Source organism: Dipodomys merriami, unplaced genomic scaffold (assembly GCF_024711535.1).
Source record: "Dipodomys merriami isolate MVZ:Mamm:240054 unplaced genomic scaffold, mDipMer1.0.p SCAF_509, whole genome shotgun sequence".
Lineage (NCBI taxonomy): Eukaryota > Metazoa > Chordata > Mammalia > Rodentia > Heteromyidae > Dipodomys > Dipodomys merriami.
Window position 1 is genome coordinate 702,402 of NW_027206079.1, and position 17,538 is coordinate 719,939.

Below are 17,538 nucleotides of genomic sequence, written 5' to 3' on the forward strand. Positions count from 1 at the left end.
GAGATCTGAGGATCATGGTTCAAAGTTCACCCAGGCGGGTAAGTCTGTGAGACTCAGCTCCAATTAACCACCAGAAAACTGGAAGTGGCGCTGTGGTTCAAGTGGTAGAGCAATAGCCTTGAGCTGCAGAGCTCAGGGACAGCGCCCAGGCCCAGAGTTCAAGCCCCACAACCCACAAAGAAAAAGGATTAAATGAGAAAATATGTGCTGTATAGTAGTTGCTTAATAAATGCAACTTTCTGGGTACTGGTCACTCATACATGTAATCCTAGTGACTCACGAGGCTGAGATTTAAGAATTGCAGTTTGAAGCCAGTTGTGAGACTCACTATCTCCAGTGAACCACTAAAAAGCCAGAAGTGGAGCTATAGCTCAGGTAGGAGAGCACTAGCTTTGAGTGAAAAAGCTAAGGGATAGCACCCAGGCCCTGAGTTCAAGTTCCAGTACTGGCACGTGCATGTGTACACACACACACACACACACACACACACACACACACACACAGAGCAACAGCTGAGGTATCTGGGAGTCTATAGTGGAGTATCCGAGGTTAACTTGGATGATGGAGGGCCCATCTGAAGAGTAGGAAGGTTCTGAGGGAAGCGGTGACATGGGAGCAGGAAGTGGAGAGAAGAGAGAAAGGCTGAATGTCAAGCCCATCCGTGCACACCTCACACTTACAGAGTGGGGCCTATCCTGGACTCCTGAACTGAGAGGCGGGGGAAGGGAGGAAGGTTTGACTGCTAGTAACCTCTCCCTGCCGCAGCCCAGACCAGCCGGGGTGGCGGAGCCATGCCCGCGGCCGGGCAGCCTCCCTGCCATTCCTCGGCTGTGTTGACAGGTGTGAACTTCCTCGCTGCCCTCACGAGGCGGGCCGGCTAACCTACTTACTCCTTGAAGACGCCAAGAGCGCGGGGCAAGCGGGGGCCCAGCGTGTGGCCGGGGACCTGGGCGCACGCTGGGGACGGAGCGTGCGGACGGCGGAGGAGGACGCCGTCGGGTGGGTGTCCCTGGCCGGCCCCGCGGAGGCCTGAGTGGGGAGGAACGGACTTCTGCAGTGGTCTGGGCCGGTTTAACCTTGGCGCCGCCTGCGCCCTCCCCCAGGACGACTCCCCGTCCTGCTGTTCCAAGCCCTTCCTTTGGGGTAGGGGGAGGCCTCGCCTTGGACCAGAGCTGAGGAGATGGATGGGGGGGCGCTGCCCTCTGCACCCCACTGCCCCTACTGTCCACCCTGTCGGCGCCCCCCGTGTGACCCCCGCTCTCCTTCACTTACCGCCCCCCCGCGCCCCCAGCCGACCCTTCGCCGCTAACCGAGGCCCTGGCGCGGGGCGGTGGTCCTGCCCGGCCGTCCTCGCCCCCCGCGGGCACTGGGGCGGCGCGGGCCCTTTAAGAGCCGCGGGACCCGCGAGCGGCGGCTCGGAGAAGGCGGTCGCCCGCCCGCCGGCTCGCGGGGACCGGGACGCCGGGGACCGGGCTCGGGAGCGGGGCGCGCGCAGCCGAGCCGAGCCGGGGCGCGACCCCCGCGGTCCCTCCCCAGCCTTGTCCTCTCGAACCCGGGGCCCGGCCCTCCCCGGCTGCCCGCCCCGCCCCGGCCCCGCCCCGGCCCGGGCCACCGGGACCCGGAGCCGGGGCGCCGGTGCCGCAGCCCGAGGCCGGCGAGGAGCGCCCGGCCCGAGTCTCCCCCATCCCCGGCCCGCAGGCGCGTCAAGGTGATCAGGTGGGCGGGGGAGAGCGGGGTCCAGCCCGCGCCCGGGCGCCCGGCGGGGACCCCGGCGGGGACCCGCGTCTGTCTTTGCGGGGAGCCCGGGGTGGGGGTGGGGTGGGGATGGGGGGGCGCCGGGCCGCGGGGACCGGGCGCGAGGCCCGAGCCTCCCCTGCGCTGCCTCCGCCCGGCCCGGCGCCCCGGACCCCCGCGGACCGCGCCCGCCGCCCTCCCCCGCCCCCCGCCCCGGGCCCCGGGCCTGCGGGGTAAGGAGATTAGAGCCGGCGCGGGAGGGGGGCCGCCAGCACCCCGGAGAGGTCGGGGCTGGGCGCCGCTTCCCCGAGCGGGGGTCCCGGCCGGCGGGGAGGCGGCGGGGTGCACACACCCCGGGATCGGGGAGAGGGGAGGGCGGGGTGGGCGGCGTTGGCGGGCGCGCGCGGAGCGGGGGGCCGGGGGCGTCGCGCCGCGGACCGAGCCGGCCCTCTCCCCGCAGGCCGGCCGCGCCATGGCGGAGAAGGCGCTGGAGGCCGCGGGCTGTGGACTGGGGCCGGGGGCCGTGGCCATGGCCGTGGCGCTGGAGGACGGGGCGGAGCCCCCCGTGCTGACCACGCACCTGAAGAAGGTGGAGAACCACATCACCGAGGCCCAGCGCTTCTCCCACCTCCCCAAGCGCTCGTCGGTGGACATCGAGTTCGTGGAGCTGTCCTATTCCGTGCGGGAGGGGCCCTGCTGGCGAAAACGGGGTACGGAGCCGCCCGGCGGGGGGGGGCGGGGGGGCCCTCACCAAGTTGCCTCTCCAGCAGGACGAGGCCTGGGGACCCCGCATCCTGCACGTCCGGCCCCAGCGGGACCCCGCCCCGCCCCGCACAGACCGTGCGCGCGGCTGGGCTACCAGGCTCCCCGCGCCCCCACCCGCCAGGCCGGTGGGACCCCAGGCTCACTTGGTTACTGGGGCGCTCTCTTCTCTTTCCCGCCCCGTGACCTCTGGTCCTTGAGTTTCCTTCTGTCTTTGTTTTATTTCTGGAGGATTCCTGCCTGTGGGGCCCGCCCCGGAGAGGGGCCGCTCTGTCTGGAGGCGCGCGCCCGGCACCGTTCCCCTGCACCTATTCTTAAAGATGGTCTCATTCCTGCCACCTTCCTCCCTTCTGAGGCAGGAAGGATGGAGGTTTGGCAGGATGGATGTCATCCTCCTGTTACCCATAAGGAAAGCGGGCCCTAGGGAAGTTGATGGACTAGACCAGTATCTCAAGGCTAGTGAGCGGCAGAGCGGAACGAGGAGCTCAGTATGCCAGCTTCTTCCTCCCCTCCCTTTCCCATCCGGATGGGGTCCCCTGAACCCTGACCAGTCAGTCCCCTGCACCGCTCCTCTGGGTAGCTTAAGCTGGGAAAGAGAGGGTCCCAGAACTGAGTGTGAGTCAGGGGCGGAGCCGGGACCTTGTTGACTGAGATTTAAGAAGTAAGATTGGGGTGCTTGCCAGCAGGGTGGAACATGCACTGTGTTCGCCTTCTCTATTCATTCTCATGGGTAACCAGGAGGTCCCAGGGCCCGTGGAAGCTGAGGCGTCTGGGCTCCCTGCCTAAGCAGCCTCTTTCAGGCCTGAGACCTGCTCTAGGCAAGAGGATGATGTCCTTGCTATTTTCTTAGTCCTCTAATTGCCTCATAACTTTATGGTGAAATGAAGATGTGACTAGAAAAGCCTGCTCTCTGGTTGCTTCTACATACTTTCTGCATATTGGTGCCACCAGCCAGGGCTACCTCTCTTTTTGACTTGATTAACCCTATTCTGTCCATTGTCCATCTTCCATCTTTTCTCCTCTTTTCTCTCCTCCTCTCTCTGACCTCCCTTTTCCTGTGACTTCTCTCCCCGGGAGAACAGAAAGCAATTAGGAGTAGCAGAGAGGGTGAGAACAGATGTGGAGGGAGGGAGGCTTCTGCCTCTCCCAGGTAAGGATTTGTCCCTGTCAGTCAAATTTCTTATTTTTCAAGCTGAGTGTCAGTGGCTCACACACCTGTAATCCTAGCTACTCAGGAGGCTGAGATCTGAGGATTGAGGTTTGAAACCAGCCTAGGCAGGAAAGTCCATGAGACTATCTCCAATAAATCACCAAAAAGCCAGAAATGGAGCTATGGCTCAACTGGTAGAGCACTAGCCTTGAGCAAAGGAAACTGAGCAACAGTACCCAGGCTCTAAGTTCAAACCCTAAGACTAGCACACACACACACACACATCTTATTTTTTTTTACTTTTCAAAACACTTTCCTATTATTAATGATGTCACCAAATATTTATAATAACCTTAGTAAGTCTTCAGGAGGAGTTTCTTCCATTTTTCTTTCATGGATAAAAAATTAGAGGATTAAAGATTGACTTGCTGAGTGTATAATTCCAGCCCTTGTGTGGTAGGAGGATTCTGAGTTCAAGGCCAACTTGGGGTACATAGTGAGACCCTGCCACCTCAAAAAGGAAAAAAAAAGATTTAATGACTTGACAAAGTTGCAGAGGATCAGTCAGGCGCTGGTGGCTCGTACCGTAATCTTAGAAACTCTGGAGGCCAAGAGCTGAGGATAGTGGCTCAAAGCCAGCCTGGGCAGGAAAGTCCTTGTAGGATTCTTATCTCATATTAACCACTCAAAAACTGGAAGTGGAGCTGTGGCTCAAAGTGGTAGAGTGCTAATATGTGTGTGTATATGTATATATGTGTGTGTATATGTATGTATGTATGTGTATATATATATATATTTTTTTCCAGTCCTGAGACTTCAGTTCAGGGCCTGGGCACTGCCCCTGAGCTTTCTTTTGCTCCAGGCTAGCACTGTACCACTTGAGCCACAGTGCCACTTGTGGCTTTTCTGTGTATGTGGTACTGAGGAATCACACCCAGGGCTTCATGCATGCCAGGCAAGCATTCTACCACTAAGTCACATTTCCAGTCCTAGAGTGCTAGCCTTGAGCAAAAGAGCTCAGGGACAACACCCAGGCCCTGAGTTCAAGCTCCACAACTGACCAAAAAAAAAATTGCACAGAATTATCGCCCCAGACAAAATTAAAACATTGGCGGCATCTTTCCAGTGCGAAGACCTAGCAAGCTCTCAGATGCCGAGCAGTTACGTACAGTGGAAGTTCAAATGCACGGCTTCCCAGCCCTTGGCTACTGTGTGACCTTGTCAGGCTGCGTGCCTTCTCTTGGCCTGACTCCCCTTATCTGTAAATGGGGATGATAACTCCAGCTTGTTGGGGAGCTCAGCTGCATTGTCTGTGGAAGAGCTTTGTGAAAGGCAAGTGGAAGATGATACTCGTGCTAGGCTTCATGTTCCACCAGCGCCTGGCTGTGATTAAATGAGGGGAAGGTTCACTCCTGTACTTTCTTCCCCTGCACAAGAAATCACTTCCTGTGTGGGGTGCCGGACAGCATATGCTGGGGTGTACCACCCATGACATGGGGATGAGTGAGGAAGGGCATTGAAACCTATGGCTTCTTCTTCCAGTAAAGAGCATGCTGTGTGACCTCTTGTGAGTCACCGGCTGCTCTGGTCTCACTTGGCCCATTCCAGCTTAGAAACAAGCAGGGCCGGGCCATTGATGAGTGTAGCTGTGACAGTAAGCTGGGGCTGTCCCCCTTCCCACAGGACATGCCCAAGGGGACAGCTGGGCCCAGCACACAGTCCTGGTGTGGTGGTCAGTGAGGAAGCCTTTCCTTGTCTCTGCTCAGGAGGTAGGGTGGGGATGGGTGGAGGGCGGGTGGGTGGGGGCTGGGTGCTCTGTGCCTCCTCAGAGGTAAGCCACACCTTGTCAGTTTTCTCATCCTCCTCCACCCCAGCTCACCGGTGTGGCCATGGTAGTCCCTGCCCTCTGTTTCCTGGACTGTTTTACATAGCAGAGCTTTGCTTCCTGAAGCCTGGGGGGATTCTGTCATTCATCCCTCGCTCCTGCGTCACCTCTTCCACGGATCCACTCCCGATTTTCCACCCCCCACCCCATCAGTTCCACTTTATGCGTTCTCGTGGCAGCCTCCTGGTGCTTCTATCATAGCCCGTATTTACTGTTTTTCAGATCACAGGTATTTTCAGTCTGTCTGTGATCTTTTTGTCCAGTATTTGTTACAGAGCCTGGTATATTGTAGGTATCTCCATGCATTGGTCAAGTATTAACCATACAGTCACTTTTTAAATGTACTCTACAGGCCAACTTCTGTGTCATATGCTTTATCAAATCTTCCTAACAACCCTATGAGATAGGTATTATCCTCTTCATTTTACAGATGAGGGATCTGGAACTTAGAGAGGCTAAGCCACTTGCTTGAGGCCATATACCTAGGACATATGGAGCCAGAATTTGAACCCAGATCCACCTGACTCCATCCTACTAGCCTTTATGCATGTGCCGCCTCTTAGTGAAGGAATAACAGGTGAAGTTTTGCCAGGGCCATGTTAGGGGTTGGAGAGACAGTATTGCAGGGCAGAGAATTCACAAAAAAGACAGGCTTATTTTTCTCAGAGGCAAAAGCTCTGAGAACCCACACTTACTGAGCACCTACTACACGCTAGACAGACCGTGAAGGTTGGAAAGATGAGTAAGACACAGAAACTCAATGACTAATAGGCGGGAGGAGAAGATGAGCGACATGATCAAGTCAAGAACATGTTGGCAGATGACAGGTGCTTTGGGAACGCAGAGGTCAGCCAGCCAGCAGGGCTGTCCTCTGCGGGACCAGTGGGAAAGTCTCCCTGACCACTGTGATCCCAGGGAGGAGCAGGGTCTTCCAGGACCTCAATCCCATTCGAGAGGCCTAGGGTGGTTTTGGAGGGACAGGGTGGGAGTGTCCGAGTCCTCGTTGGTATGAGAGCGGCTCCTCCATCCCGGGCCCTGTCACACTGCACGCGGCCTGAGCACATCACCCACGGCCGCAGCTGCTACGAGGAATTTGGGTGTGTCTCTATTCACAGCAACTATGACCAGAGGCCCCTCTCTTCCTCACTTGCAGGTTATAAGACCCTCCTCAAGTGCCTATCTGGTAAATTCTGTCGCCGGGAACTGATTGGGATCATGGGCCCCTCTGGGGCTGGGAAGTCCACGTTCATGAACATCTTGGCGGGGTACAGGTGAGAACCAGAGAGGGATTCAGGAAGAAGGCTCGTGTGGGGAGTGTGGAGGTGGCTTTGATTCTTATCCCTCAACCAATGTCCTCACAGGGAGACCGGAATGAAAGGGCAGATCCTGGTTAATGGGAGGCCGAGAGAGCTGAGGACCTTCCGGAAGATGTCCTGCTACATCATGCAGGATGACATGCTACTGCCCCACCTCACAGTGCTGGAAGCCATGATGGTGAGGGCAAGATGGCCGTCCCCTTCCCTCTAGTCCCTTTCTGACTACAACCCTTCCCCCTGCCCTCCAAACCCCCCATCAGCAGAGGGCTTCAGGCTGTATCCTCCTACACAGAGCTCTCTTGCCTGCTCTTTGGCCCCAGGTCTCAGCCAACCTGAAGCTGAGTGAGAAACAAGAGGTGAAGAAGGAGCTGGTAAGTGAAGAAGAGGAGGCCCGAGACCTTTGAGGGGATGAGTTCAGGGGGGCTCAGAGTCTGGGTGAGAGAGTGAAAGCCAAAGTGTGGGCCAAAGATTTAAAGGGGGTGGTGCCTGAGGGAAGTGGAGACCCTGAATCTGACTTAGGCTGGTGTGTGTGTGTGTGTGTGTGTGTGTGTATGGCTCAGGTGACAGAGATCCTGACGGCACTGGGCCTGATGTCCTGCTCGCACACACGGACAGCTCTGCTCTCTGGCGGGCAGAGGAAGCGCCTGGCTATCGCCCTGGAGTTGGTCAACAATCCGCCTGTCATGTTCTTTGATGAACCGACCAGGTAGTTCTCCCCCAGGAATCCTCCTCCCTCCCCGCCTCCCTCCCCCACTGCCTGCAGCCTCCTGGGGCCAAGAAAAGGGCCGACTCCTCATCTCCATCCTTGCCCTCTCCCCTCCATTGATGGCTCTCTCTCTTCTTCCCTCACCAAGTCCTGTTGATTCCACCTCCTTTTTGGTAGCTTTCAGCTCCCCCCACCCCATGGCTAGTGCCAGGGCTAGTGTGTTCAGGTCATCCTCAGTGCCTCTCATCTACCTGCCTCTAATCTTTCTCAGCCAGTACTTTTGTTGTTGTTGTCAGTCACGGGGCTTGAACTCTGGGCCTGGGTGCTGTCTCTCAACTCTTCAGCTTCAGGCGAGCGCTCTGCCGCGGAGCCACCTTCCCAGCCCCATCAGCCAGTCTTTCTCCCACCTGCAGCCAGAGTAGACTTTCTTCTCAAAGACAAGGCTGCTTCCAGCATGCAACGAGTTCCATTTGCCCTCAGAATAAAAGCCAGGTGGCTTACAAGGTCCTGCTCTGAACCTATTTCTGCAGCCTCATGTCTTGTATTTTATGCTCTAATAACACCGATTTGCTGATAGTTTGCTTGGTGGAACCATGTGTTTCATGCCTCTAAGCTTTGCCCGTGCTGCGCATTCTGCCTGGAATGCCCTTCACCACACACTGCCCCTTTCTACCTTCACCAGTGTAATGCTTACTTCTTCGGATTCGCTCAGGAACCTTCTCTGGCTGCCCTCCAGCCTCCTGCTACAGCATGGCTGCTCTCCCGCCTCGCCTTCTCTCGGTTGCTATAGCACTTTCTCCATCCCCCAAATCAACTGCGAGCTTGTCTCCCTCCCTCCAGACCACAGTCTCATCTATGAATCATTGCCATTCCAGTGCCTGGCATACAACAGGTGCTTGGTAGAGGCTTGTTAAAGAGAACGGGGCTCTGGGCTTCTGGTAGCTCCAAATGCCAGAAAACATGCCTGGTGTACAGGAGATGGAGGCGGCTACAAGGGCCCCCCTTTCCTGCCAGCTCCCTCCCTTGGGCAGCGGCTGCTCTGCCCTTCCCCCCTCAGCTCTCTCTTCCTGCCCCACCCACCTCACCTGGCCCCATGCTGTCCTCTCTCCGGACAGCGGTCTGGACAGTGCTTCTTGTTTCCAAGTGGTGTCCCTCATGAAGTCCCTGGCCCAAGGGGGGCGTACCATCATCTGCACCATCCACCAGCCCAGCGCCAAGCTCTTTGAGATGTTTGACAAGGTGAGTTCGTGTCTGGGTCTGGAAAAAGGTTGGCTTGACATGGAGAAGGGGAAGGAGGCCAGGAGAGGTGCTGATGGGGGCCCTGGGCCCTCTGCTCCTTGTCTTCCTCACCCCTGTCTTCTGCCTCAGCTCTACATCCTGAGCCAGGGTCAGTGCATCTTTAAGGGCGTGGTCACCAACCTGATCCCCTATCTGAAGGGGCTGGGCCTGCACTGCCCCACCTACCACAACCCAGCTGACTTCAGTGAGTGGGGACGGGGAAGGGGTGGGATGCATTGATGGGTGCACCCTGGGGCTTGGGTCAGTCGCCCTCTTGGGGCAGCGACCTGCCTGTCACCTGCCTCCACACACTCACCACACCAAGGAGGTGCTGCTGAGCCTCGGGGGTGGCCATGGTAAACCCGAGCTGAGCCTGTGGATGTGTGTGTCCGCAGTTATCGAGGTGGCATCTGGAGAGTATGGAGACTTGAACCCCATGCTGTTCAGGGCAGTACAGAATGGACTTTGTGCCATGGCTGAGAAGAAGAGCAGTCCGGAGAAGAATGAGGTCCCTTCTCACTGTCCCTCTTGCCCACCGGTGAGTGGAGTGGATTGGGCAGCAAGGGCAGAGTGGGGGAAGGGAGATGGGCTCATGGATTGGGGCCCTGCCAAAGAGGCCATGCCTCAGGGGTATCACAACCCGTGGGTTCTTGGAACAAATCCACCATGAACGGCCTGTGTCCTCAGCCCCAGCAACTGTGCTCAGCTTTGGTTTGTACAAATGTGTCCTCAGTGCTCACCTGAACCACTGGTCTCATAGCCAGGGGACTTCCTGTCATCTCTAACCAGAAGTGACGCCATTTCCCTCCCATGGGTGCTGGGAGAGTGTACTACCTAGTCACATGAAGTTCTTAGCAGCCACGGGGGCAGCGCACACGTGGCCTGTGCCAAGCCTCTTCATTAGATGAGATACTGTCACCTTTCAAAACCAAAGGCTTACTCTTCATTATCATTAGCATTGTTGTCATCATTATTGAATAACTTTACTGTGAAACTCATTGTCCTAAAGGAATTATGGCCTTAGTTGGTTTTTTTTTTTTTTGTCGGTCGTGGGGCTTGAACTCTGGGCCTGGGCGCTGTCCCTCAGCTCTTCAGCTCAAGGCGAGCGCTCTACCACTTGAGCTACAGCGCCACTTCCGGTTTTCTGGTGGTTTATTGGAGATAGGAGTCTCACGGTCTCTCCTGCCCAGGCTGGCTTTGAACCGAGATCCTCAGATCTCAGCCTCCTGAGTAGCTAGGATTACAGGCGTGAGCCACCAGCGCCCGGCCTTAGTGGGTTTGTTTTTGTTTTTGTTTTTGTTTTGTTTTGATTCTGGGACTTGAATTCAGGGTCTTTCACCCTCACTTGGCCTTTTTTTTTTTTTTTTTTTTCTTTTTTGTGCCAGTCCTGGGCTTGAACTCAGGTCTTAGGTGCTGTCCCTGAGCTTTTGTGCTCAAAGCTAGTGCTCTATCATTTGAGCCATAGTTCACTTCTGACTTTTTTTGGTGCTTAATTAGAAATAAAGAGTTTCACACGCTTTCCTGTCTGGGCTAGCTTTGAACTATGATTGTCAGATCTTAGCTTCCTGAATAGCTAGGATTAGGCGTGAGCTGCCAGTCACCAGCTTCTGAGTGGTAATGCTAATGGGATTAAAGAACCTCGAGCTCAGGCTGGGAAGGTAGCTTACTGGTAGAGTGTTGCTTAACAGGCATGAAGCCCTGGGTTTGATTCCCCAGTAGCACATAAACAGAAAAGGCTGGAAATGGCACTGTGGCTCAAAGTGGTAGAGTACTAGCCTTGAACAAAAGCAGCTCAGGCATAGGGGACAGGCCCTGAGTTCAAGGCCTGGCAAAAAAGAAAAAGAACTCTGAGCTAACACGAGGTCCTTGGCGCCTTCCCATCTCCTAGCTCCCAAGTCTTCACCCACTCCTGTGTCTCTCTCTTCCTCAGTATCCCTCCGATTCGGACCCCTAAATCTAGCTTCCAGGCACACAGCTCAGTGGAGGAGGCCTCTTCTCTTCAGTAGACCTCAGCCTGCCCTGGGAAAGGCTGAGTGGGCTGCAGCGAGTGGAGCAGACTCACCTGGTCTCATTTCTTCTCCCCAGGACGTGGATACCATCGAGAGCCACACCTTTGCCACCAGCACCCTCACCCAGTTCTGCATCCTCTTCAGGAGGACCTTCCTGTCCATCCTCAGGGACACGGTGAGGCATTGAGTTGGAGGAGAGGAGGCCCAGGCCTGGCCTTTTGAGTGGTAGGATTGCAGCTGCTGGAATAAGAATGCCCCCCTCCCCCGCCCGCTCCCGCCTCCCCATCCCACAACTTCCAGTGCCTCTGTGGGACCATGTGCAAGAAAGTGCAGTTTGGCGTTCCTGCCCCAGTGTGTCCTGCGCTGTGTCCTGCCTGGCCAACACCTTGGGACACATTCTGTCATCAGGACCCCTTCCACAGGTCCTGACCCACTTGCGGTTCATGTCCCACGTGGTGATCGGCGTGCTCATCGGTCTCCTCTACCTGCACATCGGCGATGACGCCAGCAAGGTCTTCAACAACACCGGCTGCCTCTTCTTCTCCATGCTGTTCCTCATGTTTGCTGCCCTCATGCCAACTGTGCTTACCTGTAAGCTGAGCTGCCTGAGGGGTGAGGCCTGGGTGCGGGGCACGAGGGCCAGGGGCTCACCATGGAGCCTGATCCACCCGTCTCCTCAGTCCCCTTAGAGATGGCAGTCTTCATGAGGGAGCATCTCAACTACTGGTACAGCCTCAAAGCGTATTACCTGGCCAAGACCATGGCTGACGTGCCCTTTCAGGTGAGCCTCTTCCTCTCAGCTGTCCACTGTCTCCTCCGTCCTTGCTTGCTGGCCTCCCTTAACCTGCGTTCTCCCATCCTTTCCTTCTACTCCCCCGCAAAGAGGTGGTGAGTACTTCCTGTGCACTGCGCTAACCAGGCACACATGTGGGAAATGAACAACAACAAAAATCTGTGGAACTCGGGATAGAACTCAGCGCTTTTACTTCTGTGAATAATGACAGTAACGACTTCAGGATGGTGTTTGAAAAATACATGTAAATTGTGTGTGTGTGTGTCTATGTGCATGTGTGCCAATCCTGAGTCTTGAACTCAGTGTCTGGGCATTGCCCCTGAACTCTAGCACAGTTCTACTTCTAGCTTTTTGGTAGTTTATTGACGATAAGAGTCTTCGGGACTTTCCTGCCTAGGCTGGCTTTGCACTGTGATCCTCAGATCTCAGCCTCCTGTGTAGTTAGGATTAGAGTCCTAACCACTTATGCATGGTATGTCTAGATTAAAAAAAAATCACTATGGGATACATATTAAGTGAAACAAATGAAAGCACTCAGTTATCTCATATAGTTACTTTTCTGTGAAAGAGAAGCTAAGATATATCTATTTAACAAACATTCCTGATACAAAGTAATTTTATTATCTGTAGTCTCCATGTTGTACATTACATAGCTGGACCTGCTGATTCTACATATCTGCTTCTTTGTATCCAAAAAGATGATAGTTTCAAGGAGGGACAAAACATTGCTGTGGAAAGCCAATTAATTAACAACATAAGAAAAAGCTGGTCCAGAGAGGAAGGAAGGCCTTCTGGCCCTCAAAGGGAGAAGTTACCATGTAACTTCAGAATAAGCCTCATGAAACTGTGTTCCTTTGACTCAGGCCTGTAATCCTAGCTACTCTGGAAGCTGAGATCTGAGGATCGTGATTCAACATTCAACGCCAGCTTGGGCAGGAAAGTCTTTGAGACTCTTATTTCCAATTAATCACCAAAAAGCTAGAAGTGATCTGCTGCTCAAGTGGGAGAGTGCTAGCCTTGAGCAAAAAAGCTCAGGGAAGCTGGGCACCAGTAGCTCATGCCTGTCATCCTAGCTACTCAGGAGACTGAGATTTGAGGATTGAGATTCAAAGCCAGGCCAGGCTGAGAAGTCTGTGAGACTCTTATCTCCAGTTAATCACACACACATAAAAAGGCAGACGTGGAGCTGTGGCTTAAGTGGTAGAGCATTAATTAGCCTTGTGCAAAAAAGCTCAGGGACAGAACCCAGGTCTGAGTTCAAGCCCTAGGACTAGCACCAAAAAAAAAAAAAAGATGGAAGGAAGGATGAAGAAAGGAAGGAGGGAGGAAGGAAGAGGAAAGCTCAGGGATAGTTCAAGCCCGAGTACTGGTGCGTGCGCACGCACACACACGAGACAGACACACAGAGAAAGAGAGAGATGGAGAGAGAGATGGAGAGAGAGAGAGAGGGAGAGAGAGAAAGAGGCCTAATAGATGAGATTTAGGAAGCTGAGTGAGAGTCATACGGTCAGGGAAGAAGGGGACCTATGTCAATCTGGGGAGCAGTGTGAACAAGTGTGGAGGTAGGGTAGGCATGGCCGGCTCTGGGCCTCATTCCTGTGGAGAGTGGAGGGTCTAGGCCACATGTCCCTGGCTCAAAATCCCCTGCCCAGCTGTGTGCCTGCTCCTCAGGTGATGTGCCCGTTGGTATACTGCAGCATAGTGTACTGGATGACCGGCCAACCAGCTGAGACCAGCCGCTTCCTGCTCTTCTCAGCCTTGGCCACAGCCACCGCCTTAGTGGCTCAATCCTTGGGACTGCTGATCGGAGCTGCCTCCAACTCCCTGCAGGTGGGAATGCTGGCACGTGGGACTTCCCAAACAACGATGGGGTCTTGGGGGAGGGATCAGGGGCTGGGATGAACCTGTGGGAAACTCAGGGACCACCCTAATCCCAGTCACCCCATGACAGCCCGGCCCCCTCCCCCTCCTCTCCAGGTGGCCACTTTTGTGGGTCCAGTTACTGCCATCCCTGTCCTTTTGTTCTCTGGCTTCTTTGTCACCTTCAAGACCATCCCCACTTACCTGCAATGGAGCTCCTACCTCTCCTATGTCAGGTTGGTGCCTCTTTCCTCCACGCCTGCCCCTGCCCTTCCTTACAAGAAGCCCCGCCTAGCAGCTCTCTCGGCTGTGCCAACTCTGGCAGCTACCAGGGGCATCCTGGCTGGTCCCTGGGAATGACAGCATTGTGGCTGGGCTCTGGCGATTTGCTGAAGGAGCGGGGTGCCCTGCCCTCTGATGCCCCTAGGTATGGCTTTGAGGGTGCGATCCTGACCATCTATGGCATGGAGCGAGGAGACCTGACATGCTTAGAGGAGCGCTGCCAATTCCGGGAGCCACAGAGCATCCTGCGAGCCCTGGATGTGGAGGATGCCAAACTGTACCTGGACTTCCTGGTCTTGGGCATCTTCTTCCTGGCCCTCCGGCTGCTGGCATACCTTGTGCTCCGGTACAGGGTCAAGTCGGAGAGATAAAGCCTTGTGGGCAGCCCCTGCAGCAGGGAGCCCCCAGCTCCAGCCTTTCTGGGGACAGTTTTAACCTTGTAGACTTGGGCATTGGTTGCTGGTGCAGCCGCCCTCTCCCCCTCAGCTGCTCAGATGCCTGGCGGTGGGACTGTGCTGCCAGCCTCGGCCCTGGGCGGGTGGGGCTCCGGCCAGGAGTCTTCCCAGACTGATGCAGTTTGTAGCTTCCTCCCTTCTCTCTCCAACACCTGCATGCAAAGACTGCCGGGAGGCAGCCACCCTCTTGCGACCTGCGGCACCCTCCTTTGTCGTCTGCCTGGGAGTCCTAGACTCTCGAGGCTCTCACTTACGACTGACCAAAGTGGACCCCACTGGGGTCTCCACCACAACTGTGTTTGTAAAGAAGGCTGCTGAAAGGTTGGCGTTCCAGGGCTGGGCCTTGGTGGAGTCCACTGGAGGGGCCGGGGGAGAGCGTCCCATCACTGACTTTGGGATGAACCAAGGAGGGACTCTGGAAGTCTCTTCTAACTCCCCCTCTCCGCCATGCTGGCTCGTTTGGACAATCTGCTGGGACAGAAGCTGGGTTTTCTGTCTGGGGATCGGGGATCGGGGAGGCCATGGGATGTCCCAACCCCCTTTCGGGTACACATTTGGTCAGGGTCCAGCTGGCGGTATCTCTGCAATAACGCCTGCGTTTCTCCCCCGCCCACCACTGGGATGCAGAATGCACTTGGTTCTGGAGAAGGGGAGAGTGGGGGCACCCCCTTCTTGCTGCTCCCGTCACATGGTCCACGGACGCCTTCCAGGGTCCCAGGCACTTCCATGCGAGTGGGCAATCTCAGCCCCACACCTGCGCTGTTCCCTCCAGCTCAGAGAGAGCGGTGGTGACACAGAGGTGGCGGTGGCAGGTGCCCTGGGGAGGGCAGTGCCAGGCTCCTCATAGGATCCCACTTTGAGACTCTAGGGGAGAGGCTGGTGCTGCCGCAAGTGACTCCAGGACCTGCAGGTGTCTACTCCCAGTCTTCCCTCCCTCCTGAGTGAGGGGTGGCACTAGAGGTCAGGACCCAACAAGCACAAGCAGGAGCAGAAGCTTGGCCTTGGCCATCACCACCCCATGGCTCTCCTTTTGTGCTCCAAGCTGACATTCTCACTCTCCTGCTCCTTCTCTAGCTGCTTGCTGCTCATTCAAACTCCTGTCCTCATCTGTCCACCCTCTACCCATCAGCAGGTAACCCCTGGGCATCTGAACAGCCTGCCCTGTTCACCAAGATGGCGTCCACACATTAAGCTTGTCTGGCTTTTCCAGTGGGTCCAGGCTCATTCTACTCATTTCTTCTCCCCAGAATCTTTCCCTTCCCCTTCCTGTCCACACACCTCTCCGTCTTCCCTCACTCTGCCACAGGTTCTCATGACCCAGAGATGCCAGTTGTATTTGTGGGATTTCACCCATTATTAATAAAACCTATATTTATACAGTACACAGTATGTGAATGTGTATGGTTCTGTCACCTGGTACGGATGAGCTAATAAGGGAGTCATTAAAGCACTTGTGAAGATGTCTGCCAACTTTCAGGGGCCTGTGACAGGGATGGTAAATGCTGGGCGCACGTCAAGTCAGTGAGTGCAGCCTATGGAATATCTGAATCATGCATTCCATCTTACCGGTGCTTCGTGCTCAGCATCTCAAGTAAGGCCTTGGAGGACTCATGCTTGGATCAGTAAAATGCCACCAGCTCTCAGGAGGTGGAGGTAGATGCAGGCCTGGAGACCAGGTCTTTTGCTTCCAGATGTCTTGTTCTTGGCATTGGTCAGTGTCCCTGTTCATGGTGTGCACATGGTGTGAGTTCCTGTGCGGGTTGCATGGCTGTATTTTGCCCTAATGATTGGTATCCTCCTGGTCTGTCAGGACTCACTGAACCCTGGTTGCGCTGGGTGGGGAGTATATCAGGGGTCATGAATGGAATGGGAAGCAGGACAGAATCTGGAACCTTGTTCCTATAGTAGGAGTGGCAGAGATCTCATTGAGCTTACTCTAGACTTCATTCCTTACCCTCCTCTGTGTGTGTGTGTGTGTGTGTGTGTGTGTGTGTGTGTGTGTGTGTGTGTGCACGTGTGTGCATGCGCAAGCACGCTGGTATTGGGGCTTGAACTCAGTGCCTTGCATTTTCACTCAGTGTTTTTGCCCATGACTGGCACATTACCATTTGAGCCACACCCCTACTTCCAGCTTTTGCTGGCTGATTGGAGGTAAGAGTCTTATAGATAGTTTTCTTCCTGGGCTGGTTCTGAACTGAGATTCTCAGATCTCAGCCTCCTGAGTAGTTAGAATTATAAACCATTGGCATTCAGTTCCTTCTTTTCTTTTCTGTGGGTCCACATTTACCAGGACTGAGCCATCAGCCGTCAAGACTGCAGGCCCAGAGATTTGGAAGAGGTGAGTGTCCAGAAGGTCTTGAGGGCTAGTGGCTAGATGACCCAAGAGGCAGCAATTGTCTCACTCTCTTCTGTCCTGGGCTTGATGCTGGGGATCTGAAGGAAGGGACAGGCAGCAGCCCTGGCAGATGCCCGAAAGACCCCACTTGGGTGACATGTAGACTAAATGCCCTGGGATGGACCAGAGTCCAGTCTATGACTAGTTGGAAATTGGACTGGAGATGTCTCAGAGGATTTGACTGACAGCGGGAGGTGGAAAATCCTAGGTTGCTTTGGGTGTCCTGGGAGCTCCTTCTCCATGAAGTGATGCGGCTCCACAAGCCATGCATGGCTCTTCACAAGTCAAAGGGCACAGAGGTTCACCATCAAGTTGTCTTTCTTAAGGTCCTCATCTTTACCTTTTTTCTTTCAAAATGCAAATACTTCTTGGCATTGGCGGCTTACACCTGTAATCCTAGCTACTCAGGAGACTGAGATCCAGAGAATTGTGGTTTCAGGAAGTCAGCTGGGACAGAAAATTCCATGAGCCTCTATCTCCAAAATAATCAGCAAAAAATCAGGCTGGAGGTATGGTTCAAGTGGCAGAGCACTAGCTGAGCTAGCAAGCAGAAGAAGCATGAGGCCCTAACATAACCCTGGTATTAGTAAGAAAAACTGCAAATAGGTCTGAAGGAGTTAAGCATTTAAAAATGCACACATTCACAAGCACCATGGGGAGGGGAGGCAGCAAACAGCCACGCTGGAGCCAGCACGAGTCATTTAGACACTGAGAACATTTGTAGAGTGGTTCACAAATTTGCAACAAGCTCTTTCCATCCCACAGGAACCCCATGAGCGGTTTGCATGAGTTCTCTCCTCTCCTCTTCTTACAGGACAGGAAAGTGAAGCCAGTAGACATGAGCAAACCCTCAACACACAGTGCTCAACCAGGCCCTGGTGGCTCACATCTATAATCCTAGATACTCAAGAGG

The 17,538-nt window shown here is 55.0% G+C and overlaps 1 protein-coding gene across 2 annotated transcripts; it reads left to right on the forward strand.

Annotated features, from left to right (window-relative positions):
• Nucleotides 1–1,461: 1,461 nt before the first annotated feature.
• LOC138810792 (ATP-binding cassette sub-family G member 4) lies at nt 1,462–15,601 on the forward strand. Of its 2 annotated transcripts, none has more exons than XM_069998063.1 (15): nt 1,462–1,716; nt 2,195–2,444; nt 6,685–6,802; nt 6,893–7,025; nt 7,168–7,218; nt 7,408–7,553; nt 8,669–8,792; nt 8,922–9,036; nt 9,227–9,369; nt 10,917–11,015; nt 11,263–11,431; nt 11,521–11,621; nt 13,305–13,463; nt 13,611–13,729; nt 13,921–15,601. In XM_069998063.1, the coding sequence occupies exons 2-15, from the start codon at nt 2,207–2,209 to the stop codon at nt 14,144–14,146; spliced, it is 1,941 nt and encodes a 646-aa protein (XP_069854164.1). In that variant the 5' UTR covers nt 1,462–1,716; nt 2,195–2,206; the 3' UTR covers nt 14,147–15,601. The 2 variants fall into 2 exon arrangements, with proteins under 2 accessions (XP_069854164.1, XP_069854163.1); XM_069998062.1 differs by having other exon boundaries at nt 1,462–1,708.
• The last annotated feature ends 1,937 nt before the right edge of the window (nt 15,602–17,538 follow it).

Coding starts and splice junctions, on each gene's coding strand:
- LOC138810792 (XM_069998063.1), top strand. CDS start 2,207: ATGGCGGAGAAGGCGCTGGAGGCCGCGGGCTGTGGACTGGGGCCGGGG. Junction 11,432..11,520: donor CATGCCAACTGTGCTTACCT/GTAAGCTGAGCT, acceptor CCGTCTCCTCAG/TCCCCTTAGAGATGGCAGTC. Junction 13,464..13,610: donor CTGCCTCCAACTCCCTGCAG/GTGGGAATGCTG, acceptor CCTCCTCTCCAG/GTGGCCACTTTTGTGGGTCC.